The following is a 27,398-nucleotide window of genomic DNA, read 5'->3' as shown; positions in this document are numbered from 1 at the left end:
CATAAACCCCCATCGTCCTCGCGAGAACCGAGGGTCTCTTTGCATAATAACTTACAGTTCGCTCATCAGTTACGGGTTTTAACCAATTACGGGGATATTAATGGGGGAAGTAATGGCGGAGGGTGGACGGGGGCGGGGGTGGGGGAGGAGGGGGGGGGAGGGAGAGGCGTGTGTGTCCCAAAACACAGGACACACGGGGGATGAGTGCTCGTTGTTATATCGTACAGCGCCAAGGGATTTTCGCGCCCGTTTTCCCTCGCTCGAAAATAATTTGTTTGCCTTCGTTGATTCGATCCGTTCCACGCTCCACCTACGAATTTCGACAATTTCGACGAAATCCACGTATATATATATATATATATAAATATATAAATTCCCTGTTTGAATCATTTCTTCGATTTCTTCTCGAGTGACGAAAAAGACGAGGAAGATGCAGGATCGAAGCGACGCGAAATTTCTCTCGTGAACGTCGATTAATCTGGCGCGAGGAGTTATAAAGGTTCCGAAGTTTTCAAACGATTTCACGGTTGCGTGGATTTAACGCGGTGTTTTCCTTTTTTCGGATGGACCGGGTCGAGAAACCGGAATCGCGGTAGAACGAGTGGAAACGTGGAGGGTTACTTTTGCTACACGACGACCCTCTATGGTCGTCGACGGGAGAAAGTTTTCGTCTAACTTGGGCGAGCAGCGAGAGCGACTCGTGGAAACAGCGTGATGCCGACTCCAGGTGTTAATAATCCTTCCCTAATTGTCACACCTCCGCCCCGGATAATTCCCATTAAACGCTGCTAAATACTTGTTTGTATACAACCCCCGCTGCTCGACGAGATTCTTTTCGACACCTTTCTTGAAAGGTAACGAAGGGCTTCCCGCTGATATTTTTAAGAAACGCGTTAATGTTTCGTTCACCGCGCCGCAGGTGTGTGAAAAATAAGGTGTGCGAGAAATACCAATTTGATTTCCCGATTCTTTTTCATTCCTCGGGAAAAAATATCTGTCGGTATTATCTCTCGATTCCTATTATCTTCCCGCTATTCAGCGTCGATAAATTTCCGATGGCGAATAGGAAAATTGATCGAGCTAAAGGTTCGTTTCATTTTCGAGATCGGATTCTCCGGAGCGTAATTTTCAACCCGGAAACACGAAATTCCTTGTTGACACGTATACGTAGACGTGGTATAGGGGATGGGATCGTAACAGTGGCGTTTGATAAGGGAGCGTGTTGGGATGGCGGTCGGGATGAGTCTCGATTTAATGGATAGAGGACAGATTCTGCAGATACATCAGAAGGTCGGCGCGATATCTCGCGCGCAAATCGGAACAGAAGCACGTCGTCCTCTCTGTCTATCCTCTCCCCGATACGAGTATATCCTATCCTCCAACCCCTCGATGTTTCGACCACCCTCTATGCATCGATCCGTCTCTTTTCTCACCTTTGACTAACTTTCTCGCACCAACCGTGCATCGATACCCCGTGCCTCCTGTACACACAAGGTCTCGCCTCTTTCTACTAAACTAAACGCGACAGATTGCATCGCGTCTAATGGCAGATGATGCGGCCGACCTCTCTCTCTCTCTCTCTCTCCCTCCCTCCCTCTTTCTCGACGCTTTTTCTCCGTTTTTTCTTTTTTTTTTTTTTTTTTCTTTTTAACCGACGCCTCCTTCTCTTTCTCTCCCCGAAGCAAGCGACGGGTAGGAGAGATCGGATCGAGATATGAGACGATGTGCTTAAGGGTCGGTTCTTTCGGTTCTGCGCTAGCTAACAGATAGATTAGGGATCGAATGGATGATGCGGCCAAGAGATTAGAACTCTCCTACCCTCGTTACGTACATTATACCAGGGGGAGGGGGGGGGGAGTTAAGTCTTCTCGTTCCTCTTCTCTCTAGGCCAATCGATGCTCTTAGGTATCGAGGATAGAGAGAGGGAGAGATACGAGGGAGAGAGAGTTGCAAATTTTGTTGCAACTCTCTCGATAATATTATAATACGTGATATCGTGTATTACGCGAAGGATCTTTACTTCGATCGAAAGATGGACGTGTTAAGATTAAGATTTTTTTTTTCTTTTTTCTTTTTTTTTTAATACGTAGATACGAGGATCGGCGTGAAGAGGGTGTAATGTGAAACGAAAAAAACGAAATAAATAATTCATTGGTATCGATGATTTTATTGCATTGGATCGACTCATATTTACAACAGGGGACACATACATATGCATTTTCATCTACTCTACCGATTATCTACATATATAACGTTTCTTTATTTTCGCCGTTAATCATGCTTAATTCGATTAATTTCGCCTCGTCGTTAATGGCGGCTTACCTAGTTCGCGCCGTACCGTAGAAACGTGAAATATCGAATCGATCAAGGTTTCTCCCTGGAGGAATCTGTTTGCCTCGAGTTGTGTTCGAGTTAACCATGTAAAGGAGAAAAGAAACGAGGAGAGAGAAGGGAGAGGGAAAATTAAACTTCAAAATCGTTCTACGAGTTGAGAAAGAGTTAAGAGAAAGGGAATAAAAAAAAAAAAAAAAAAACAGAAAGAACGCGGTGAATAAAAACTTTCGAAAATGAGGTGAGACGTGAATAAAAATGCATAACGAAAATGAAATGAACACGCGATGAAAACGAGGAGAACAACGAGCGACTCGTGCTCCCTTCCGCTCTCTCTATTGCAAATCTCTCTCGAAACGATCGCGTGTAATCTCTATGGCCGAACATCGATCGATCGATCGCGAACGAGGCGTGCCTAGGCGTAATTTCACAACGGATAGTAAATTAATGGCCAACACTTTCTGCTCGCATCTGCTCGCTACGCGCGTCGCTTAAAAGCTACTATCACACCGATTTATACATTTCGTCTAAGGGATAAGATAAAGATAATGCGGCCAAACGTGCTCACTGCCACGTTGCTCTCCATCTTGCTTCTCCCATCTTGGGAAATGGAAATTTGCACGCGCGAGACGAAGAGAAATGAAAGGATCTCGCAATGTCTCGTCACGACGCTGAAGAACCGTCACCGTCCTGTCATCTCCCGTCTCGCTTTTTTCCCCTCCATCTCCTTTCTTTTTTTTTTTTTTTTTTTTTTTTTTCCGTCGATAATTTCCGTCAACGCGCCGCTATAACGAAATCACCTCTCTGTCGCAGGTACAAATATTTACATGTATTTACATAAATAAGTAATCATCTCTCGCCGGGATACCATCGATCGAGCTTTCATGCGATTAATCCGACGCCATGGGGGATCCGGTTTATAACGATCCTGCCAACACGCACTTATGTATCTCTGTCTATCTGTTGATTTACCTCCCAACATGGTTTATTTCGCCCGATACGACCGATTATTTGCTTTCTCCGATATATTCGCGCTCGGTGTTTTGCAGCTGGCAACTGCTGCTCGTTCCGGTTAAAATATCATTGTGCTGTCGGAATTGTCCGCGACGAATCGTCTAATTCGATTACTCGTCCCTTATTTGCCCACCGTTTTTGCCCTCGCCGTCGCGTTGGTTCATCCTCGAAATTAAGGATATTCGCGTTATTCGCTCGTCGCGTCGAAAAATTCGCGTTTTCCCGTAAATTAATGCACCTGCACCTCGTTGTTGGATTTTTATCGAGCCTTGTGTTTGTTCCATCGATGTTTGTTCACGATCGTTTCTATCCACGATGATATTGCGAATCGCTTTCAATTTTTACTTCGCTTTCAATAAATTCGCGATCGCGAATTAAACAGGTAGAATTTCGAATATACACACACACACACACATACACACACACACATATATATATATATATGTGTGTTTGCGAGATACCGCGTGATCGAAGAAAAAGGAAAAGAAATTTGGAAACGGAGGTATTCGAAGAAAGTACTCGTGCAGTTTGGTTAAATGATATACGTTATATCGTGACGTAAAAGGGCTGAGACTAGTGTTAAAGGTAAAACAGGAATAATGTCTCCTACAATTTAGTTGCTGTAGATGAGGTAGTTGGTTGTCTCGAAACAATACGGTAACGTGTATACACGTACACACACACACACGACGTTTTCCCCACGGTTGTCGTCGAAGTCGAAGTGTCTCTGCCGCGTCTTTGGTATCTCTGCCTTGGTCTCTCTTTATCGGAGAGAGACAATTACTCTGACGGTGAAAAGGCGACGATCCTCGAGATCCTAATCGTCCATTTTCATTGCTTCATCCTCGAATTACTCGTAAGGTAATTCTAACGATAATAAACGATCACCGATATTCCTTTCCTCGCCGCCCCTTCATTTCGAGGGTTGCGTCAACTGGCCGATGTCCCCCGTGTAACAAGGCGGGCCAAGGATCAAAGGGCACTGCGTCTTTCTCGGATAATGAATACCGTCGCCTTGTCACAACATTTTGCTCAAGTAAGTGGTGGTGCCTGGTGGCGGGAGCAGGAAAGGACTGACGAACGAGTGGGCACCGGGTCCGTGGTGGACGGACGTGTAACCGGATTGTTGATTGTGACCCTGGGCCGAAGTACCTAGGCCGTTCAACACGGGTGATCCGCTGTCGTGCAATTTTCTCATGTGCTTCTTGAGATCGAAGTTCCTGCAGAATCCCTTGCCGCAGATTTTGCAGGAGAAGGGCTTCTTGTCGTTGTGGGTGTGCATGTGGAAGGTGAGGTTGTAAATCTGGTGGAACGCCTTGTTGCAAATGTTGCACTTGTACGCCTTTTCGCCGCTGTGCGTCAACTTGTGATTCTTGTAGTTACCCTTCTGATGGAACCCCTTGCCGCAGTACTCGCACACGAACGGTTTGTAGTTGGCGTGGATGCGCCTGTGCGTGTTCAAGGTCGAGCTTCGGTTGAAAGCTTTGCCGCAGGTCGGACACTTGTGCGGCTTCTCCGCCGTGTGGATGATCTTGTGCCTGCACAGAGTGCTCGCTTGGCGAAACCCTTTCCCGCATATCTTGCAGACGAACGGCCGCGCCCCCGTGTGGACGGGCATGTGTCTGGTCAGATTGTAGTGGGCGTTGAACACCTTGCCGCATTCAGGGCAGGTGAATGTCTTCTGTTTGTTCGTTGTGCTGAGTTCGTTACTCCGTGGTCCGGGGCTCTTCTTTTCACGCTGGCCCTCGCTCGGCGAGATCGCTGCCAGGCTCATCTTCGAGAAAGCTTTTTGAATGGTGATGGGGGGCGGTGAATTCTGTGGGACCGCGGCAGGGGTGGCGGGTGGCGGAGCTGGGAAGGCACTCAGCAGCGAGTTGGGATGATAATAGAGAAGGGAGTACGGTTGCAGCAGATTCTGTTGCCTCAACGTTGGCACGTACTTCTTGAACGCTGATTCCAAGTGGGCCGAATAATTTAACGAGGGGATGGCGGGCGGCGGCGGCGGAGGCGGTGGTTGCGGCGGCGTCGTCGTCGCCGTCGTCGTCGTCGTCGTCGTTTGCTGATTGTTGCTCTGCTCGGTCAGACGTTTGTCCGGCTCCATGATTTTCGCGATCGAGAAGGTCAAGTTCTTGCACGGTGCCGGTGAGGTGACTCTCTCCGGTGGGAGGCTGGTCGGTGTTTCGGTCGCCATCGCGTTGCCGCTCGAGAACGGTTGCATGGTAGAGATCCTGCAAAACAGGAAACGGGAATCGGAGATCAGTACCCTTTCCAGAAAGAGTATCGTGGAGGCGACAAGGCTGTGAATCCGACCTATTTTTTCCTACGTGTGCGACCTATGGACGACCAATGGAATTCGCATTTTCTCCAATTTATTTTCAATTCAACGAGATCGCACGAGATGGCACAAACTAACGACTCTCCATTCTCTGTGATAATTTTTTTTATTATAATAATATTACCAACAGATAAGGATGGGAGAAGAAGTTAAGAAACCGAGAAAAAGAGGAGAAGAAGGACGTTGTTTGAAAATTTGTCGAATCGACCGGTCAATTGGTGGGCACGACGCGAAGCGTGCACGAGGTCGCTTCAGCGGTCGCACGATGGGGGGAGGGGAATAGCCAAATCATGGCGATCAATTTGATGACTTCGAGGACTGTCGTTAGTGGCCGCTCCCGATCCTCCCTTCGCAGAAGTCTGTTAGTGTTTTAATGCGCGTAGAGAGAACGAGAGAGAGAGAGAGAGAGAGAAAAGGAACGGGACGGAACCCACATGTCAAAGGCGAATCCGAGCGAAACATGTGGTACCGCTATTATATCCACTCAATTGGCCCTCGTGTTGACATAAAAAAAGCACGGTCCGCATTGAACGATGGGGGCTGGGCGCAAACGTCGAACGACGACGGAGGGAATGCTCCGTTTCGCTTCGCACTTCGAGCTTCAACATCGTTGACTTCCGTTTCACTCCTCCCATCCTCGAGATTCGAATTCGAACGAATTTTTAAACAGCGCGAAAATGCGGGAAAATATAAAATGGACAAATTGGTTGAACGCGAATTCAAAATCGTATGATATATATATATATACTCTTCGATTCGTAATCACGTATGCGCATGCGATTTGAATGTTGATTCGCGCGCAAAATAGCATGAATATACAGGTAGCCATTAAGCATGTGCAACATGGAAAAGGGAGATGAATGGCGGGGCTGAATGAGTCGCGAAATGGTCAGCACAGTTGAAGAGCAAGCTTCCCCGAGGTATCATGGAAGGTTTGCACGACGAAAAGTAGAAATGTTTGCTCCGTAGAATAGCGTTATGTTTGGACTTGGAATGACGGTTGGAATTGGATAGGACTTGGTGTGGCTTCGTAAAACACTCGTCTTTCTGTCTTTTTACCGAACTTTACGACTCTCTTCGTAAAAGAAGAAAAGAAGAAGGAAGAGAAAGAAGAAAAAGAAGAAGAAGAAGAAGAAGAAGAAGAAAGAAGCATACGTAAGCATACGTGTGAACGAATGAATTTTAAAATTTTAAATGAATCTTACGCGATGAAAAATCGACGAAAAAAAAAAAAAAAAGAAAAGAAAAAAAGAATGGAAAAATTTAATAAGCGGAAATTCGCGAAGCGAAAATTCGAATGGCAACAATGAAAATATCCGATATTTGGAGGGGGGAGAGGGGGGAGAGAGAGAGCAAACATGCTGCTTAACCACGATGAAAAATGCATGCTTCCAGAAACGATGGAAATACCGAGCCCCCGTCGACAGGGTGGAATATGACGCAGTGGTTCTGCCCAAAAGCTCCGCCCATTAGCCGGTACCTTTCGATTGTCCCACAGCGAAAGGCAGCCCTAATAACCGGGGAACAAGGAGCGAGGAAAAGCGAGGCCGGTGTGAGAAGCGAGGCTCGAGAAGGGAAACGATCTCCTCGCGTACCCCCGAAACGCCCCTATGACCTATAGAAAACCGTAGACGCCGACTTTATTTCGTCATGGAGCCGCGCAACTGTCGTCGTAAATCACAAAAGGTACGATTATGCGTCTTCGAGCATTCGTCCTCGAAACGTAAGCTTCGTCGAATCACCCTCCTTCCTCTATGCTAACTTCGATTTCCATCCCCTCTTCTCTTTCCTCCCTCCCGTAATTTCTTTCAAACACTTTTCCCACAATCTCTCGCTCTTTCCCGTCCCCTTAATGAACAGACGAATCCTTTGCTATCTACTTTTTAGTTACACTTTTCTCGTTCGTTCGTTTGTCTTTTTTTTTTTTTTTTCACTCTATTTCTCACCCTTTCCCCTCACATTTCCTCTCATTTCCTGCTCTCTTCCTCTTTTCTTCTTTTTCTTCTTCTTCTTCTTCTTTCTCCTCCTCCTCCTTCTCCTCCTCCTCCTTCTCCTCTTGGTTTTTCTTTGCACCGTGTTCTTTGCACGATTCAAATGTACGCTCTCTCTCTCTCTCTCTCTCTCTCTCTCTCTCTCTCTCTCTCTCTCTCTCTCTCTCTCTCGCAGTGAACGTGGTGTCACGCTGGCTACGTCCTTGTTCCTCGCACTCCACTCAGGCATACATACCTCTCACTCACTCGGTATGTATCCATCTTTCTCTTCCTCTTTCTGGCTTATCGTCACTTGCCGTTTTCTAACCCGTTGCAGTCGACACGGGGGCGAGAAGGAGACGCAAAATACAGGGTGAAACGGTGGGGATGGAGGCGACAGGATTGGCCAACGGATCTATCACCCTCGCAAAAGGTGATACGAGAGGGGAGAATCGTATGGGACGTGGTGGGGGTTAGTATTGTTACAGTACTTAACGAACGGTCGAGGTAATCAGTATTGCTCCTTGCGGCAGCCAACAATTCTGCCAATTTGCTTCAATCTCCACCGAAGCATGGCCGACTCCGGACCATTTTGTTTCCTTCTCGGCGCGATCGGTATCGGATTTGTCTGAAATTTGCTAATTTTTCCTCCATCACTATCTTCCATCTTGCTTCTTGCTTATCTTCCCTTCCTATATCTTCCCTCGTCTCGTCGCACGTTTTTTATATTTCGATCGAAATATATTTCACGACGTTATCATGTACGTACGTTCGTCGAGATCATAGATCGTAGATAACTAAGAAGAATTTCGGGAACGCGCGAAGGACGTTGGCGTGGTCGATAGAAGGGTTGAAAACGATAGCCAGGTTTCGTGAGCCACTCGATGAACATTACCTCCGTTTACCATTTTCCATCCCCCCGCCAGGTGAAGAGTTGGCGTTAAATGTACAAAGTTTACCGATGCGATTACAAATCGTCCGAAGAATTCAATCACCTACAGTAAACTATCAAACGGCAACGGACGAATGGAAGCTGGGAGGAAAGTTGAAGCGGTTGGAAGAAACTTGAAATGGCTTTGCAAATTTACCCGTCCCGTTGTCGACTCATTAATTATCTCCTCTCTTAACGGTAGAACGATCAAACTTTCATTTTCTTATTTCATTTGCTGCTTCCTTCGTTGCTGCCGTCTCCGTGGACGATGCGAACAATCATTGCGGTTTGAAACGCCGTTTCGCAAAATTGCAAATTTAATTGTGGATTGAAACTGTGACTACAATAAAATGGGACGTTTGACGAGGGAATCGACATCGTTTATCGGTTAGATAATACCGGTTGACCTTATATATAAGCGAGGATGATTCGAATCAACGAGACTCCCCAATATGAACATTCCAAATCGGAAGAAGGGGTGAAAGTGGGCGGATAGGAGTTTTGCGTGTACAGAGTGCATCAATCAACGAGTCCTTCTGCGAATAATACCGGTTCATGAGGTCACACGCCTATCGCTCTTTTCTCTTAAGTGGCGATAAGGGAATAAATTGGCCCTGACGAATTTTGTAATCGCTTAACTTTTGTTTATTATCTATCTTAACGCGCTTAAACCTGATGAACGATGATAAAAATGTATCTGTCTCACGCGTGTGATCCATGTTTTCCGAAAATAGAACGAAAAGAAGCGAGGAACAGTGAGTCGAGGCGGAAAAGTCGGGTGACACATTTTTTTTTCCTTTCTTTTTTTTTTTTTTTTTTTTGCCGGATTTACTTGTCAGACGTGACAGAAACGACGCAATTTTCGCAAATGAAGACACCGTGTAATTTTTATTAGAACGTCTGAAAAGTTTGTGCAACGTCTTTGGTGTGGAAGAGGCCCATTAGCCGGAGCCACCCTCATTGTTCCATCCCTGACACTCGGCCTTCCGTGATATGGCGCGTGAACGGTTGACATATAATTAGCATTTGGGGTAACGAAAGCTCGACTGAGGATGACAGGAGGCACAATACACACCCACTTGGTTATCCTCTGTCCCATAACTCGGCCACAAACCCGCCCTTTCTCTCCCGTTCCCTATACGAGCGTGTCGCGTATAAGCCGATTCGAAAATTAACCGGCTCGTAATCCTCCTCCTAACCGCTTCTCTCTCCTCCGTTCTCTCCGCGAAAAACTATTCTTTTTCTCACCGTTTCTCTTCTCCACTTTATCCTCGATTATTTCGAGTAATCTTTTTCGCCAATTTTCCACCTATCCTGGGATGCACCAACGAACCAAGGGAGAGAAAGAAAACTTGGAATGTTAAATTTTCTATTGGATCGCGTATTGGTTGGTGGTAAACCGGGCGGAATTTGAATCGCAATCGTACGTGCGGGTGAAACGAGGGTGAAATGAAAACGATCTCGCGCGCGTTCCTTTTTTTCCCAGGGAATTTAAACGCGCACCATGACTCCTGATTTCGAAGTTTCGCGTTATGAGGAGGACTCGCCGAGAGGGTGATTTAAAGTTAATTGGAGAGTGGCGGTGGCACAGGCGTAGAGAGAGAGGGGGGGAGGGGGAGGAGAACGAAGAGGAATAAATTGCGAGTCGCCTAGCACGGATCGGAAAGGGGGGGAGGGAGGGCTCCCCGGTGTTATATTGCGCCGCGCGGTGTATTCTGAATTAAGTCGCTCAGTTGTGCGCCGTTTACTTTGCTCCTCGACTGCTCTCGAATCGTGTGCGGGAGGAGAGGGCGGGAGAGGGAGGGAGGATGGCTTAATTTTAAGGAACTTTGCACCCACCCGTCCCACCAAGTTTAATTCTATCCGTCGAACAACCTTCCCGCCCAACGACACGTCCCGATAATTGTGCCCGAAAATTGCCTTTCGTGTATCGCCGCTAGATAGCCGTTCCTCCTATCTGATAGTTTTACATTTCGTTTTCAACGTTTTCAACGCCAACCTCGAGTTTGCGACTCGAAGAAAAATTTAACCGCTCAGAGATAGAGATATTTGTATACAGATACTTCATCGAAATCGAAGAAGAGAGCGAGAGAGAGAAAGAGACAGAGAGAGGAGAACGAATCATTGTGATGGAGTTTCACAAAATTGGACAGCATACATTAGTATCGAGTATTGTTTGAGGGGGAAAAAAAGGGAAAAAAAAAACGCTCGACAGAGACAAAATTTCAGTGGGAAAACGGAGCGAAGGACAAAAGGCGCATTGTTTAAAACGAAAACGAAGTGATTCCAGAGAGCCCTGCGTATGAGCAAGCGTGCAAGGGTCGGATAAAAAAAAAAAAAAAATTGGTGCCCACGTGCGTGGCCGTATGAATACGGGCGGCTTTCCAAAATGGCAACGAGTCCCGCTGGGCTCGATGCATCTCGAATTCACGTAGTTCGACGTATCGTCGAGTCGAGCAGGGTTGGCGGGGGGTTCACAGCTGCGCAGTCTACGGGGGTTTGTTACCCCCTCGCCCCGTGGCGTTCCAACTCCCGGTTGGAACACCTCGTTATCACCGATTCCTCGTTCCTTCTCGCTCCTTCCCTTAACTTTAATCCCGCTAACTTCTTGACAATTTTCAAACCTTTTGTCTTGTACAATTATTATTATTATCTTTTCTCTCTTTCTCTCTCTCTCTCTCTCTCTCGCGCGCGCGCGCGCGTCTCAACTTTCGATCATAATTCCGATCCAAGATTGAATTCCTTATCGTTACGTTTAAATATAATCGTGTTTAATTTGTCGATCGTTGAATCTCAATGGCTTGCAAACTGGCTTGTTTATCGGAAAACAAACACAAAGGAGGTTGTAGATTAAATACAAGAGCGCACACGTGCCGTTTGCCGTGACGTTGAGTTCACGATCGCCACAGCGGGCGCCTCGGGTTCGCCGTTTGTGCGCGTTCATTTCGCATTTTCGGCGTCGTTACCGCGCCCCGCTCACAAAAGCCGCGTAACTCGAGATCGGCCGGCCTTCGCCGTACATAATGACGATCGCCAACGACGATCATAATAGTCTCACGGAATAATAAGTGGGATAAAAGTCAGGAAAACAATTGGCACCGCCATTGTCACTTGGCGGCCCATTCAGCCACCCCACAGCCCTGTTTGCGTTCACCTCGTTTTGTCGAGCAACTCCTCGGACGCGATGGGAATCGTTCGCTCTCCCGCAATAGAGGAAATCAAATTATTATCGACTCGTTTCAACGACGACCATGATCGTTCGACCTCCTCCGGCTATTCGTCAAACGAATAGCGACTTTTCAAGGGTCTTTTTTTTAAAAAGAACCGTACAAAAGGAAAAAAAAAAAAAAAAAAAAAAATAAAGAATATATTTAGATCGACGCGATCGAAATAAAAAAAATACTAAAAAATTGTCGTTGCTTCGCACAAATTCTCTTCCGACGTATCCATAATTGTTCGATATCTTCTAATTTCTAAACTTTAGAACGAAATTTTTCTTCCGTTGGTCGACCAACTCGTAGAGTCTTGTTTCTCCTTTCTTATTATCCCAGCCGCCTCCTCCCACCACCAGTCTAGACAATGTGCATTACAAAAGAGGTTTTTCGTCAAGCACGTTACGTGTACAACAAACGGTGGCGTACGTCTGCGAGCGCCCTTCCTCCGCTTCCGCTCGCGCTATTGAATCGCGGGATCACGATTCTCGAAGGAAGAATGGACCAAACTCGACACCATCGGAGGGGGGATACTGCAAAGATGGATAGGGGTGGCACCGGAAGTCTTGCGTGCCATTTGCCTCGTACGACATACTTATCCACGTCTTCAAGAATCATCGGATGGTGAATAAGGGAGTCTTCTCGAGTGGCGCGTGCCCCGCCGCCTCCGGATCTATAGTCTACCTTTCAAATGATCAACCTCCGTGTCGTATCGTATTTTCTTTTGAATAAAACGCCAGATGACGAACAACGCCCCCCCCCTCCCTCCTCCCTTTCACCAAGACACCAAACCCATCGGTTAACCAAATCTTTCGGTCAACCTATTATTTCTCGACTCGCCTTTTACTTCGCACCTCGCCGACGATTTGCGATACGAAATCATTCGTTCGATCATAAGAAGAGTTATTAAAATATATGGAAAAGATCTTTCCTATTCCTGAATCCTTTTCTTTTTCCTTTTTTTTTTTTTTTCTTTTTTTACAGAGACAATCGGCGAAAAATATTTTTGCCGATTTTTGATAAAATTGGTTGGAAATATTATATTTCGTTGCAACAAGGGATAAATTTACAATGTATCGATTTCCACCATTATGGATTACGAATCGCTGCAAGATGCGATCGACGCTTCATCGACAAAACCGTGAATTTAACACGATATAATATATATATATATATATGTTGGAGACGAAACACGGTGGCAGGCATTTCCCGTAATTCCCTAGGATACCGTTGAACGAGAGAGTTCACCGTCCCGTGCCTCGTGTTTCTCGAAATCGGGAAACAAATTTCCTTAGGCACGAACGCGAGCGAGCAAAGGGGGCTAGGGCATGAATAGTCACACGCAAATCCCGTCACGGCTATTGGTTCCTTATCAGATATCAGTTATGCGCTCGATTTGGGGTGCGTGCAGCCTATTACATCTGTGATCCATTGATAAGCACGTCAAATCCGCCAACAACACACTCCTGCCCGGGCGAAGCGGCATTCGAAGCCCCTCGAAAACCGCACTTCCTCGCTACTCGAATCGATTACCGAGACCTTCCCGCGATTCGACTAGCTTCGATTCAACCTGTCTTACGGCGTGTCTCAATCACTCGTCCCTCCTTCCCTTCCTCCACTTCCCCTACTTTCTCCTCAAGTCTCGTATCAAATTATGAACTTGTCCCATCGTTGTTCCAACTTCGATCGAGCATTCTCGTGGATCGCGTGTGCAAGCTTTAATCGGAGATTGGCCGATCTCTGTATCGTTTGGAAATATTATGGAAAGAGCGAGGAAGAGAAACGGAAAGAGAAAAGGAGACGAAAGATGGTTCGTTACGATCGCGTCACGTATCGTATCCCCTTTCAAAGGTTAAGTCTACCGATTCTGACGGGTTAAAGTGTTGGAAAGAACTGGTTGGACGGCTGCCATCTGCCACCCCCAACCCCCGGGGGTTTCTAACGGAGGACGCAGAAGCGGAGAGTTCAGAATTCTCGCGAGTGGCTTGGACGGCTCAATGCCTTTAACCGTCTCTTGGCCACCCTCGAGAAACCACCCTCTTCCTCTCCTCCTTCTCTTCCCCTTCCCTCTTTCTCTTTCTCTCGTCTTTATTCCATCGTGAACCATAACGCTTTTCGTACAAGATTATACAGGATATTACGCATTAAATGTCTCAATTCGCTCTCTGCCCTTTTTTCTCTCTCTCTCTCTCTCTCTCTCTCTCTCTCTCTCTCTCTCTCTCTCTCGATCCCTACGGTTTCTCCTCTCGTTCGAATTCGTTCAAATACGAAGGAAGAAGGATAAAAGGGGGGGAGGGGGGAACCCTCGCGGTTTACTCAGAAAAATTGGAAAAGACACGCAGCATCGAACGGTCTGTTATATTTGCTCGCGAAACGATCCTTGGCTTTTCTTCTCTTCTGGAAAGGGGAACGATCTCGCCGAAATGAAAAGTGCTTTTCCATCGCGTGGTCGAAAACCAATCGAGATATTCCCTGTCTGTAATCGATCGAGGGTCGAGAATTTTAAACTCGCGATAAGAAAGCGTATACGATGTTTGGAAAATTTCGAAGAATAAAAGACGATCGTTCGAAGGAGAGGATGATAAAAAAAAAAAATCTACGTTACGTGAGTAATATATAATAAAAATATATAATATATAATAGAAGAGGACAACAGACGACTGGAGGTGAGACGAAGTGAGAAAGGAGAAAGAGGCGTAGCACGCAGAAAAAGTATCGTCGTGTACATACGACCCACTCCCCCAATTTTGATCCAACAGCTGCCTCGTTTCGTGAATTCCATTTGAATAATTCCATCGCGTCCTGGCGCGTGCCGTCGCTGTTTCGTCTGGACCTTCGCCTCGATTGGTCACCTTCCTCTCTGCCTCGAATCTCATTGGTCCATCGGCCGGCTAAGGACACGTGGCCGGATGTCTACTACCTTCCAAGCGTTTCCGCTCGTCGATGAATAATACCGTCTCGCCTCGTACCGCAACGCTCCTCTTTCGATCGATCCTTTGTTCGCTTTTATGCCCCGTCTTGGCTATGCCCAGCCGCAAAGGTGCGCGCACGGAATTCCAGACCGTTTTTTAATCCCATCGCGAATTAATCACTTTTGATGGATTAATTTGATGGACAACTCCATCCATCGATTTTACACGTGTCTTTTACACGTGTAGTTTTGAATTCTTTGAACTCCTAGTTATTTCGTTCCTCTCTTCTTTCGAGAGAGGAAATTCTTCAATTCTAAAACTTATACAATATAACGATTAAAATAGGAATAAGAAAGTTGGAGAAGTTGGAGGCCAATCGAGATCGAGAATCCTTCCTTCCTTCCTTCCTTCCTTCGATTCCGTCGAGTCGAATTCGATTGATTTGAAATTTGCGAGCAGGAGGAGGAGGAAGAGGAGGAGGAATCGAATAAAGGGGAAGAAAAGAAAAAAGTAGGGGGCGGTAAGGCCTCTATAATCAAAGTGACCACTCGGCGATTTATGTGATAAACGGTTGGTAGGGTCGCGGAAGGGGATGCGGTCTACGTCGATGGAGGTGAGAAGTTTATTTAAGACCAAATCATCCTTCGTCGATTAAGGTAAGAGAGGGTGCGTGCAACGGGGACGACGTTGTAAGAAGAGGGGAAGAGGGAGGGCGGTACGTGTTATTGCTTGTATTGTGGCGCAACCCCTCGAATCGTCGGTAGGGGTTGGTTTTAGTCGGCAAACTCTCCCCGGAGACTTGCAAGTTCTCATTGCCGTTAAACGGGACGCTGACATTCGAGGGATTCGAGTGAAAGCTACTTGTTGTTGGCCAGTATATATACCGGGGAAACGTCATAAAGTACACCGCTCTCTCCAGATAAAGAAAATTTATATCGCGATATATCCTTTCGTCCATCCTTCATTTCTACTTCCTCTATTTATTAACTCGTAATTCCACGAATCTCGATACCTCGCCTCCTCTTATTTCTTTCGAAATTAAATTACGAAAAATAAATTCCATCGAAACACCGCGAAATCTCGTTGATTCGCGCGAAATAAGCGTACATGAAAAAAGGGGAGGGGAGGGGGAAGGCCCAAGGCGAAAGACAATAAGAAAGGTCTCGAATAAAAACCCATTTTACATTTTTAACAGATGCACATGCCGCATTTACTCTCCCAGATAGAGAATCACGAAGTCGAAGCGACAGGCAGCAACAACAACGATAAAGGATATTTCTCCGCGAGAACCGTCCGGTCGAGATCGATATCGTCTCCTTAACATGCCCGTACCAACTTGTCCGCGAATAATTCCCTTATCTCGAGGGCGAGCATTATGAGCCCGTGCCTGGCCCCGTAAATATTTTCTTTATACGTTTCTTTCTCCCCTCTCCCTTCCTCTCCCTCCTCCCCTTTCTTTCTCTCTCGAGCGAGCATTCCACTTCTCACCTTCGCAGCGGGTACCTTCGTCGAACCGAAATTTCCCCGGCTCGACCTCGTTTGCATTAATTATCCTTCCGTTGTATTCCGTCTTGCGCGTAATTGCGGATGCACACGCACGCTCGAACACACGGATTCACCCACGCGTACACCCACGGTACGCACACGAACGAGCGAACGAACGAACGATCCAACCTCTCCGTGCCCGTTTATCGGCCGGTATATACCACAGATATATATCGGGTTATATCAATCTTGCTAAGTGAGCAATGCATATGCTTATGGCGACTGAAGGTTTTCGACGAGCGGCGGTGTGGAACGGGGGAGCGGGGGAGGAGAGAGGAGAGCGTGGGCGTAGAATGCCCACCGGCTATCTTTTTTTTACGTATGCATATGTATGCATATGTATGCACACGCATGCGGCCGGATACAAACACCTGCCTGGCCATCATCATGCTCGCCCATAGGTCCCGGTCTTCGTGTGAAGGGCCCTTTAAATTCTAACGGGGGAGGTTGGTTTGTATTTATTGGCAAAGGTGCTGCCGCGAACGTTTATGATGCACGGGTGAATTAACGACGTACAATTAGCCTACACGTACACGTTCGAGAGAAACATTGGTTGGACATTGTCGCGTTATCTCTCACCCGATGACGATTATAACGCAATCCGTAATTGAACCTCGTCCCTTGTCGATTGGTACTTATGTAAATTCTTCTTTCCTTCCTTCCTTCCTTCCTTCCTTCCCTCCTTTCTTTCCCCTTTTTTGCTTTCTTGGTTTCATTATAAAAAAAAAAAAAAAAAAAGCTGGTCGAGGCAGGAGATTTTTCGAATCGAAAAAGTTGATTCGAGAGTGAATGAACGAGACGATCGTTTGGTTGAGAAAAAATGATCAGTCGCCATATTTTGCATAGGGCGCGCTTCACGGATTCACCCTCTGATCTCCGGCAACTGATGGTCGAGGAGGATACGAAAGAAAAAAAAAAAGATCTCATCCACGTTTTGAAAAGCACTCAGTTCCTGAGCAGCGAATCTTATCTGATGCCGAGAGCTTGATTGATATCGCGATATAGCCTCGTGGAGAGGAAGGTGGATAGGTTCGAGTTCTCATCCACCATAAACCACCCCCATCGTCGGCTTTATGAACGTGGGCGCGGTGGCGGGGGCCGGTGGTGAACATTTAGTGCCTTCGAGGTAGGTACACATTTAATCATAATCTAATATTTAAAAGGTAATTTCACGGCCTGTTTACCTCGTACGATCCACCCTCGATCCCCCGCTCGTCGGTTTTTCCTCCCTTGTTTCCTCCCTGCGTGCCCACGATGATCGTGAATCGTGAGAATCGCAATCGTATTCCCAATTCTTTTCATCGTTTTCCAAGAATTTTTCAAGATTTTTCGGGGAGACGGTGTGACAACGGTGCCTGCTGATCGTTCCTTCTTTCTTTCGTTTTAGCAGCCATTCCATGGAGATACACGGTATATTTCGTGTATATTTCGCGAACGAAATGGAGGAGGGCGAAAGCAAAAAAGGCGATTATTTGTAGGAGGAGAGGAGAGGGCAGGATATCGCGAGCGCGAGGTAGACACACGATAGACACGGTCGTGTCCACGTGGCGGCATAATGAAAAAGCTAATATATTCGTTTACCGGTCGTAAACAAGGCTGGCATTGTTATTATCACGGGCAAGCCATTGCGATTAATCGTCTGCCGTTGATTCATTCGGTTTAATTTATACGTAAATTATACCCGGTCGCCCTTTCGGTGCTCGGTGAATAAGCATGAACTTCCGGTGTCCATAAACTTCCGTTACGATCCAGCTTACTCGTAATAGGCCACTCGTTCCTCCGCGATCGTGGAACGAAACTTTATCGTGGAAGAAACGAAGAAGTGTTTTTAAAAAATATTTTTCAACGAGATAGAACAGTGGCTGGTGAAAAATATACGGCGGATAAATTCAGTTTAATCGGAGCGAGATACGCACGCATACGTCGCGTGAACAAGGTCATCGGTTAATGGAGGCGCGCGTAAAAATTAAAATAGCAAATTGGTGACACGGAGGTCTGTTGCATGCATATGCATATGCGTCGCGAGACAGACACAGACGCGAACGTTCATTCAAAAAAATGGCTCGATTTAATTAAAGTAATCGAGATAATTATCCGGGCCGAGTAATCAGGCATCCGATCGTAATATGCATCGGCCTCGAAAGTAGCTTCTCGACTGCGAAACAATCCAGCCCTTAGGGACTGAGAAGGGTGTGAAAATTTCGAGCGAATAATAATAAATTGATAAGATTTTTCTTGCGGATCGATGGGACGAGGATATAAACAGGAAGGAGAAAGGATGAAATGCGATCGATGAAAAGCATCGTAACTTGAACAGTCGTTAATACGATGCGTGTTAAATTGCATTACATCTGCTTATTAGTCACGGCACGGGTAACCCGCGTGCGACGTTGAAAAGGCAATCGTGTAATACGTCATAATTTCCATAGCGTGACTGGACACTCCTCCGGTGCCCTCCATGCAACATCACGTTAACACCTATAAATGAGAATTTATTATTTTCCCGTGTCTCCCGTGGAAACACGAATCTACCTTACCTGTCATCTTATCTACTTTTGTCCGATTAACGACAACGATGGAGAAATAATCTTCCCCGCGGATTTCCTTCGCCAATTTTTTATTATTATTATTATTATTATTATTATTATTATTATTATTAACAAGGATGAGACATCCGGATATGATGATGATAAAATTTCAAGATTAAAATTGCAAACTGACGCACAAATTTTCTTACCTACTCGCCGGAGGAACTCATAATTCTTTCAGTTTTCTCTCTTTCCGCAATAAAATATGTTAGAAATATCTCTATCAATGCGATAATCAAACGATATATACCGGATCTTTTCCCCTTTTCTACGATTCGTATTCTCTAATTAAAATGAAAACCGCGTGAAGTGAGTGAGTGAGTGAGTAAGTAAGTAAGTAAGTAAGTAAGTAAGTAAGTAAATAAGTAAATAGTTTTTACGCTACTTTTTCCCTCCGCGCAAACTTCTTTCTTTGCGATTATTTTTACCACACTTGATAAATAATCCTGATACACATTTTTCGACGCGATTTACCTCTTTCCTCTGCGCGCTGGAGCGCATTTATGGAAATGCCCGGCCACATTGCACCGTTCCGGCCAACGAGTTTCCATCCGTGGATGGCCACGATACTTTTCCCTTCTTTCGATCTCAAATCAAACCGAGGTTCGAAACGAACGACCACTTTTTCCCCTTTCTTTTTTCTTCTTCCTCCTTCTTCTTCTCCGTTCGAAGTAATTTTTACGGTAAGAAAAAAATACCAAGGCAACGGGATTCAGACAATATTTTACGAGGATTTTACCTAAGGCAGAACGGCACGTGACGATCCTCGAGAGTCGTCGCATCACCTGCCCGTATATTACTCGTATATTTTCACTATAAAGTCTGACTCTGCGTTGCGAACGACGGCGACGATCAAATTAATGTCATCGTTCGTTTCGAGATGGAACAGCGGGGGACGAGAAATACGAGATATCTTTGATCTGGTGTAAAAGACTGGACTACGTCGCACCTTTCCTTCCTCGATACCAACGAACCTTGGATAATGGGACGGGACAGGAAATATCCGTCGGCCAATTAAAACCGTTCCGGGGAAGACATTGGTCATAGAAGTTGCTCGATCAGTGCTCGGCGAGCGATGTCCCTGGGAAATTCGACGTTTCGGATCGTTTGCTAAACGATCAAATGGAGCTGTTGATTAATTTTGCATAGATTAGCCGCCCACTGCAGTTCACTGTAGCTCTTTTTCGAAACCACGCGCTCTTTCGAATACACGCCATTGTGCGGCGCAATTGGTGAACCGATTAAATTCCGGAATTTTTTCTCCCCCAGAAAAAAATCGTCGATTCCAATTCCACTCGAAATCACGGAGAAATAACGAGGCACGGAGGCTCTCGTGATTACGTTACGTTTTGTAGTAGCTAGTGTGGTTTCGATAGAGAATTAACAAGAAAAAAACAAAAAAAAAAAAAAAAGAAAAAGAAAGAAAGAGAAACGAGAGAAATATCGAGTACAATTTGCGAGCACGATCAACGAAATCGAAACGAATTTCGTGGAATTTCGAATCGACTGGAGAATTTTATTCGAGCCGATTGAAAAAAAAAAATAATCGTTGGGAAAAAGGTCTATCTTTTCTTTGAAACGAGTTATCGAAAATCGAGGCTAGGACTCATCGAATAAATAAAGGGCACGCCGGGGTACACTGCAATTGGAGGTTACGTCGGGAGAGGAAGTGGTGCATTAATTTCGAGTTACCCCTCGAATTTCCTTCAACCCCGTACGTGTGTGACCACTACAAAACCGGGCACGGGACTTGCGAGTAGCAGTTACCCCGAGGTGTTCGGGACGGCTGGTAATTTGTAGGTAGATATACGATAGACAATAACACCGGTGAGGGGCGGCAGGGCCGACTAATTTGTTTATCATAACTTTATCTTGATTTATTGCGGTGCTGCGCGCCCGTTTCGTAACGCCAATCGCACACGTTCGTGCGCACCCTTTGACGTACCCTTGCACGTGCACCAATTAAAAGGAAAAAAAAAAAAAAAAGAAAAAAGGAATCGACGGAAAAATGCTGGAACGAAGAACTCTCTCTCGTTCTTCCTTCGATCAACTTTACCGGCTAAAAAAAACATATCTTTCTCGAAAGGAAAAAGAATTCGAAATTTCGTTTTTCTTTCTTTTTTATATATATATATATAAAAATATATATATATATATATATATATATATATATATATATCGATCGTCGATCTCTAAACTCTAAACTCTTTCCAATTTCTCTCCCCTCTGTGACGAAACTATCCGCATTCCACAAGAGAAAAAGAAAGAGAGAGATTAATACATAAGATGAAGGCAACTCGTCTTTATAGGCAGCAATTATACAAATTCCCCGATCGTTTAATCGCGCGTAAATTACCACCACGGTGGAAGAAAATAGAGAATCGCAGAGAAAGCAACGAGATAAAAAGCCGCGAGTCGCGGTGTCGGGCAGCGCTCGCATCGAGCAGCTAATTTTTTAAAGAGCACAGCGAAAAGGGGGTGCGAACAGGCGGGGCGAACCTCCTCCTCCTCCCTCCCCCCCTCGCCTCGCTCCTATCCCTCCCCTCTAACCCTCTCTCTATCTTTCTCCGTGCGCGGGGCTCGATCGGTGTGCACGCAAGCCTCTGCAAGAGGTTCGTGGCCGGCTCGTATTTCTCGCCCTCCAACAAGATACCAACCACCTTTAGCCCCATCCTCGACCTCGACGCGCCACACACGTATCGCCGTGCACAGAGACACCCCTACGATGTACCTACGATGTACCTTGGGGAGGGTAGATAACGTCTTGCACGTACGTAGGCGTGCGCGTTGGTGGTGGTGCGCGTGCAGTGACTAACGTGTGGCACACTTACACGCGTATCTCGAAATGGTAGATACGGTGTTCACGCGCACGATACACGGAGGAAAAGAGATACGAAGACGCGCGAAAGTGTGCAATATAACCGACATCCACGGTGCAAACCCTGTAACGCAACGAGCTGCCTATCTGGCTAACTATCGCTGATTCTTGGCGCGAGACGGGCCCCATGGGTGAGAGAGTGGAGAAGGGAGAATAGGCGGAAGGGGTGGTCTCTCTCTCTCTCTCTTTCTCTTTCTCTCTCACTCCTCGACTCGTCGTGGATCGTTTAAAACGGAACCTGCCACGGGAAGAAGCTTTGGCGCATCCGTGAAATATTTTTCCGCAAAGTGGGAGATTCGTTCGTTGGGTTAATAATTTTTCTTTTTTTTTTTTTCTTTTTTTTGACGACAAATTTCACACGAATCAAGGGGGCCGATTTTCGACGAATTTATCTTTACTAGAAAGTTTTGAGGGAAAGGAGAGTGGTGGTAATTGGCTCGTGGAAATCGCTTCGAAAACGATCCAACCCCTGTTGTTCGGATAGTTAAAATACTTGGATACCTGCTCGCGTGTTCCACCCATCGAGTTCTTCCAACCTTTCACCGCGTTGCCTTTGGAATTCCGCGATGGAAGATTTATTATTTTGTTGTTTTGAGCAGTATAACGAGAATTTTAATGTTCCCAACAGGCGAATTTTCGAAGTTGGCGACGATTCGTTTTTTTAAAAAAATAATCGCGAGGCGAAATGACGAGGGATCACGCGGATCGATACGCGGGATGAAGATGATGTTGGAGAAATTCGTAACGCGGAGTAAAAGGCGAAGAGGAGGCGAAGAAGAAGAAGGTCGAGAAGTACACAACAGAAGCTAGAGCTTAACTGGGTCCGGTAAGACCCAGGGTTGCACGGGGCCTCCTCAAATATTAGCGGAGGACCGCGGGGTCCCCTTTGAACTCGAATCCCTTAAAATTTCTATGGCGAATAATCGGAGACAGCTGGCACGATGCGAAATCAAGTAGCGTAATAATGCTCCAACATCCAGAGCGGGGGAAAATAAAATGGAAAAAAAAAAAAAAAAAAAAGAGGAGGAAAATGCATGGGTTCCCTCGGATTCGAGTATCTTCACCCCGTCTTACATCCATCTCTTCTTATTTCAAATATTTACGAAGCGAAAATATATCGGCTGTAATTCGTTTCCTCCTCTCTTCCTCCCCTCTCCTAATATGAATTTTCATTCTTAAAAAAAAAAAAAAAAAAAAAAAAAGTGGCCGAGGAAGGAACTCGTTGACGAAACGAAATGAAAAACAAGTCAATTAGAAGAGCGATGATACCCATATTGATTTACGAGGCGATATTTTATAATTCGAATGAAACTCGCACGATTTCCAATCCCTTCCAATCTCTTTCATTGCTCGTTAATTAACGAGCGCATCTCTGCGGTGTCACGAGAAATTTTCGCCTCGTTTATCTGTGTCGATAAAACAACGACGTTCAACGATTAAAAGGGATCGGCTAATAAAATGATATCTCTGTATTCGGGAGAGATACGTCGGCCACATCTCAGCGGTCTGATCGACAATTATCGGGCGATGTATAGCCACGTTTCAGCCATCGGGGCTTTCGCCCAATAAATGACACGCGAATGATAGGTATGCTAATCGCGCGGCCCGCTGTAAAATTTGCTCGTCAGCTGCGCCTGTTACCACTCTCGCCCAACTAAAATTTCACGCGAACCACACGAAATTCCCTCCGCCCAAATTTCTCGCTCAAATTTCAACCATCGATTCACCATGATCGAATCGAATCGAACGAAGCTGAAACGGATGATTTTCATCTCCTTCCTCTCTTCACCTTTTTCATCCCTTGACGCGATAAAAAAAGAGAATATTCACGGCGCATGCCGTGAAAAAGACACGGGATATATATCTTATATATCGTCCCTCCTATATCGTGGAAAGAAAAGCTCGAGAAAAGTTAGGAAGAAGAGAGAGAGGAAGAGGAGAAAGAAGAAGAAGTGACGGAAGCGGGCCGGTATCGGGCAGTTTATCCCGCGGGAGGAGCTACGATACAATGAATAAAGAACGAAGCAGCTTGGTCGAGTGAGCCATGTGAACGAGGCCTTATTGGGATATTAATCGTCGTACCAGGCGAACGCCCTGTCCCCGAGTGTTTGCACGAGGTTTGAAGAGGCTGCAACACCAAAGCTGCCTTGCAGCGAAACCCTCTCCGTAAAACCCCCTCCTTTTAAGCGCAACGAAACACTACAAGACCCCTTCTCCGAGCCCCTCCAACGTGTTCCTCTTTTCGAGCCGTGATACTCGAAAAGCCTAAGTACTACCACGCTCGAATACTGCTCGGATACTTCGGACACACTCGAACCCCGGAGCCACTTAGGTAAAAGGTTGCGTACACGTTATATAGGTAGGTACGTAGGTAGGTAGGTAGGTAGGTGGGTATATAAGTTGGTAGGCTTGATAGGCGCGTTGCACGAATGCTTCGAAATAATGGGCCGTCGATCGGTACCGCTTGTTTAGAAAACATAAGCCGGCCGAGCTAATTGTTCGCTAATTTCCAGTGCCACTTGTACGGCCGCTCGTCGATTAATGCGTCACGATTCGCATATAGGGACGTTAGGGTGTTTTCTTTCCCCGAGAATTGGCTGCCCTCGTCGTCGCGTTTTACATATGTCGTGTTTTCGTATATACCGTTATAATTGTGTTACATGTGTCGCGAGACGCATGATTCGAGAAGCCTTGGCCTTTGATCTTCGACCGACGCGCTCCACCGCGCTCCGACGCTTATTTTCTCGAATCGGGGATCGTTTAACCCGCGCGTTAAACGCGTTTCGCGTATCGGATTTTCCTCCATTTTTGAATTTTTGGTCCATTTTTGATTGGTTTTCATTGAACGATGATTACTCTGGATACACTCGGGATATATGTTTACTTATGTTATCGTTTCAACCGATTTTTTTCTTTTGGTAACATCCGTTGCAATGCATAGATGCACCAACGTGACGTTTCCAAGAGAAATATTTTCTGTAACGTGCTTATCGTACTTACTCGAGAGAAGACAACTCAAACGCGTTTAATCCATTTATTTATCTAACAGGATGGAAGAGATTCGTCGCGTTTCATCCAATTACAAAATCTGGCTAATTGCGCCGAGTCATTCGATTCCGAGTAATCCACCCTTCCATTTATTATTAATCTTGTAATTCGTAACTCATACGTAAAATCCGAACGCGATTCCCGATTCTCCTCAATTTCGAAGACGACGACGACGAAATATGGGGAATATCTCATTGATTGTGGTGATACCCGTGTTTCGAACACATTTTGCAACAATAAAAAATAAATCGTGGTGTACTTACAGAATACGTGAAAATTGAGCTTCCTGGCTCCGTGATCTGAACACGATTCGCTCCTCTCAGATAATCCTGAACACTTTCACCGAGCTCCGGACTCGAAAAAAAGCCTCCACAGTTCAAACCTCCTGACGAAGTTGCGGCATCAATTTCGATTCTACTTGATCTTGCAGTTCGTTGGTCTAACGCGGCATTCCAGGAACAATTTCTTTTGGGTCACCAATTCGAACAGGCATGGATGCTCACGATGATACGCGACGGCCATCGACAGGTCGGTATCTAGCAGCAGAAAGTGTCTCGAATTGGTCGTCGACATTATCGAGAGTCGTCACGATCGTTCGATTCCGTTTCTATTCTCGATCGTGATCCATCGTCGAACGGTTGTCACGATTGTCACGATCGTGTGTCGACTAATCTCAACCGATTGATACTTTCCTTCGTGCCCCCGATGGATTCATCGCGTCGACACACGTCCAGACGTCTCTCTCCGAAATTGTATATCTCACGGCATACAACAACAACGATTTATCCAGAGAACGAGTAACAAGTTGAATTCTTTATCATTGGAAGTTTCAAACTGGCTGGGATAATCAGCCCGAAACGTAATCATCCATTTCGACCCGAATCTAATTCTATTCTCGGTTTCCAAACTCGGTTTTTTTTTTTTTTTTTTTTTTTTGAATCGTCGTTCCTCCTCGAAGCTGCTCGAAACCACTATCTTCTATAACGCGCGCATCTTGGCGAAGCTTCAGTCCCGACGAAGAAACGGCACTGTGAACGACGGCACGGATTAAAAAGGCTCGCGCGTTCGGATGCGACCGGACGTCGGCCTCGCCATCCGCCCGGATAATCTCATAGCGACGAATGATAATCACACGACGAGGAATCACACGGGGCTTCCTTTCCGCTTCCCTGGCGGAAATTATGCGGTTGATCGGGGTTGATCCCTGGCGACGATGATCGACGGTGATCGCGAACGATCCGTTGGAGCCGCCGAGTTTGCCGCTGCTGACGTGTGTGCGGTGGCTGCTGGCGAAACCCAACCAAGGTTTCAGCTGCAGACAGAAGGGTGAAGGGGAGGTCACGGAGTCGAAGGTAGCAGCAACCACCAATGGGGCGGTGCCAGGGGCGGGGCAAAGAGCAACCTAAAAACACGCCCATCCCGTTGCCGCGATCATAGGCTGCAACACCCCAAGGAATGCTCCATCCCTGTCGCTCCACCTCTGTTCCCCGGCTGTCGTTCGTCTTTTCCTCTCCGGCTACCTTTTCCTCTCCCCCCAATCTTTTTTTTTTCATTTTCCCTTTTTTTCTCCCCCTCCCCCTCCCCCTCCCCTCCCCCCTCTCTCTCTATCTCTTCCTCCCCCCCATTCCCCCAGCCCTCCCCTTTTCTTCTTCGTCTTCTTCTCATTCAATTGGGACGGAGGAGGCGACACGAAGCGCGACGACGTTAAAAGTGCAGGCGGAACGACCACGAAGCTTCCTTCGACACTCTGCTCCTCATCGATCCCCTCTCTCCCCCCTCCCCCGCTCTCTCTCTCTCTCTCTCTGTTCCTTCGTACCTTGCCCGGGGGAGGGCGGGGGGGAAGAGAGGGAGAGGGATTACGATCCATCGTTTCGAAGGGACGAGGAATCGCGGTCGAGGAAATGGGAGATCCCTCGGTGTTAATGGCCCGATTACGCGATCCCTCTATGATCTCGCCTCGGTGATAAGGGATGATGACGGGGGAAGGGAGGGAGAGGAGAAGCTTCGCTATTTTGCTTCTTTCGCTTCTCTTCGCCTCGTCGAATACTCGAATATTCCGAGGAAGTTCGTGTTTTTTTTTTGTCTTTTTTTGTCGGGAGAATGGAATTTTTAATTTTTTCCGCGGGAGGAGGGAGGGGGAAAAAGCCACCCCCACCCCGACAAGATCCGTATATCGGGACGCGTTAAGTGTACGCGGGGCGGGCGTGCTTATTAAAAAAATATTTGCTTAGAAATATCCGGGGAAAGGTGAAAGCTGGCGGTGAAATGCATTGAAAAGATTCCTGCGACGGTGCGGTGAGGGTGAGTTGCATCGAGCCTCCACACCGACCAGGCTCGGAGGAGAAGAGGGAGAGATAGAGGGAGATATGGAAGAGAGAGAGAGAGAGAGAGAGAGAGAGAGAGGCTTGGATCGAGGGGTCGACGAATGAGGCAGCGAATGAATACCGAGTATGGATTCGTGAGGAGCCAATAGGGGTGCGCGATGTCCTCCCTCGTTCGAGGAAGCCACGCCAATCGTGGGCGTCCGTCACCCTCCGGGCTTTTCCAGCGAGGGGTGGCGATAGGGAGTAGAGACGCACAGCTCGCTTCGAGGGCTTTACCTGGGCTGGCTGATAAAGACAGACAAACCTCTGT

The 27,398-nt window shown here is 46.5% G+C and overlaps 1 protein-coding gene across 1 annotated transcript; it reads right to left on the bottom strand.

Moving 5' to 3' along the window:
• Positions 1–4,303: 4,303 nt before the first annotated feature.
• On the bottom strand, positions 4,304–25,168 carry LOC100871220 (uncharacterized). Its single transcript, XM_003692626.4, has 2 exons — positions 25,028–25,168; positions 4,304–5,573 (listed from the first exon to the last, which is right to left on the bottom strand). Exon 2 carries the CDS (start codon positions 5,561–5,563, stop codon positions 4,364–4,366), a length of 1,200 nt encoding a protein of 399 aa, XP_003692674.2. The 5' UTR covers positions 5,564–5,573; positions 25,028–25,168; the 3' UTR covers positions 4,304–4,363.
• Between the last annotated feature and the right edge of the window lie 2,230 nt (positions 25,169–27,398).

This window comes from Apis florea, unplaced genomic scaffold (assembly GCF_048593485.1).
Source record: "Apis florea isolate Af1SG1 unplaced genomic scaffold, ASM4859348v1 contig_3587_pilon, whole genome shotgun sequence".
NCBI classification, from domain to species: Eukaryota; Metazoa; Arthropoda; class Insecta; order Hymenoptera; family Apidae; genus Apis; species Apis florea.
Note: the sequence above shows the minus strand (reverse complement) of the source record. Positions and strands in the feature narration are given on the sequence as shown.

What these genes read in the sequence shown, in the direction of transcription:
- LOC100871220 (XM_003692626.4), bottom strand. Translation starts at nt 5,563, where the DNA reads ATGCAACCGTTCTCGAGCGGCAACGCGATGGCGACCGAAACACCGACC.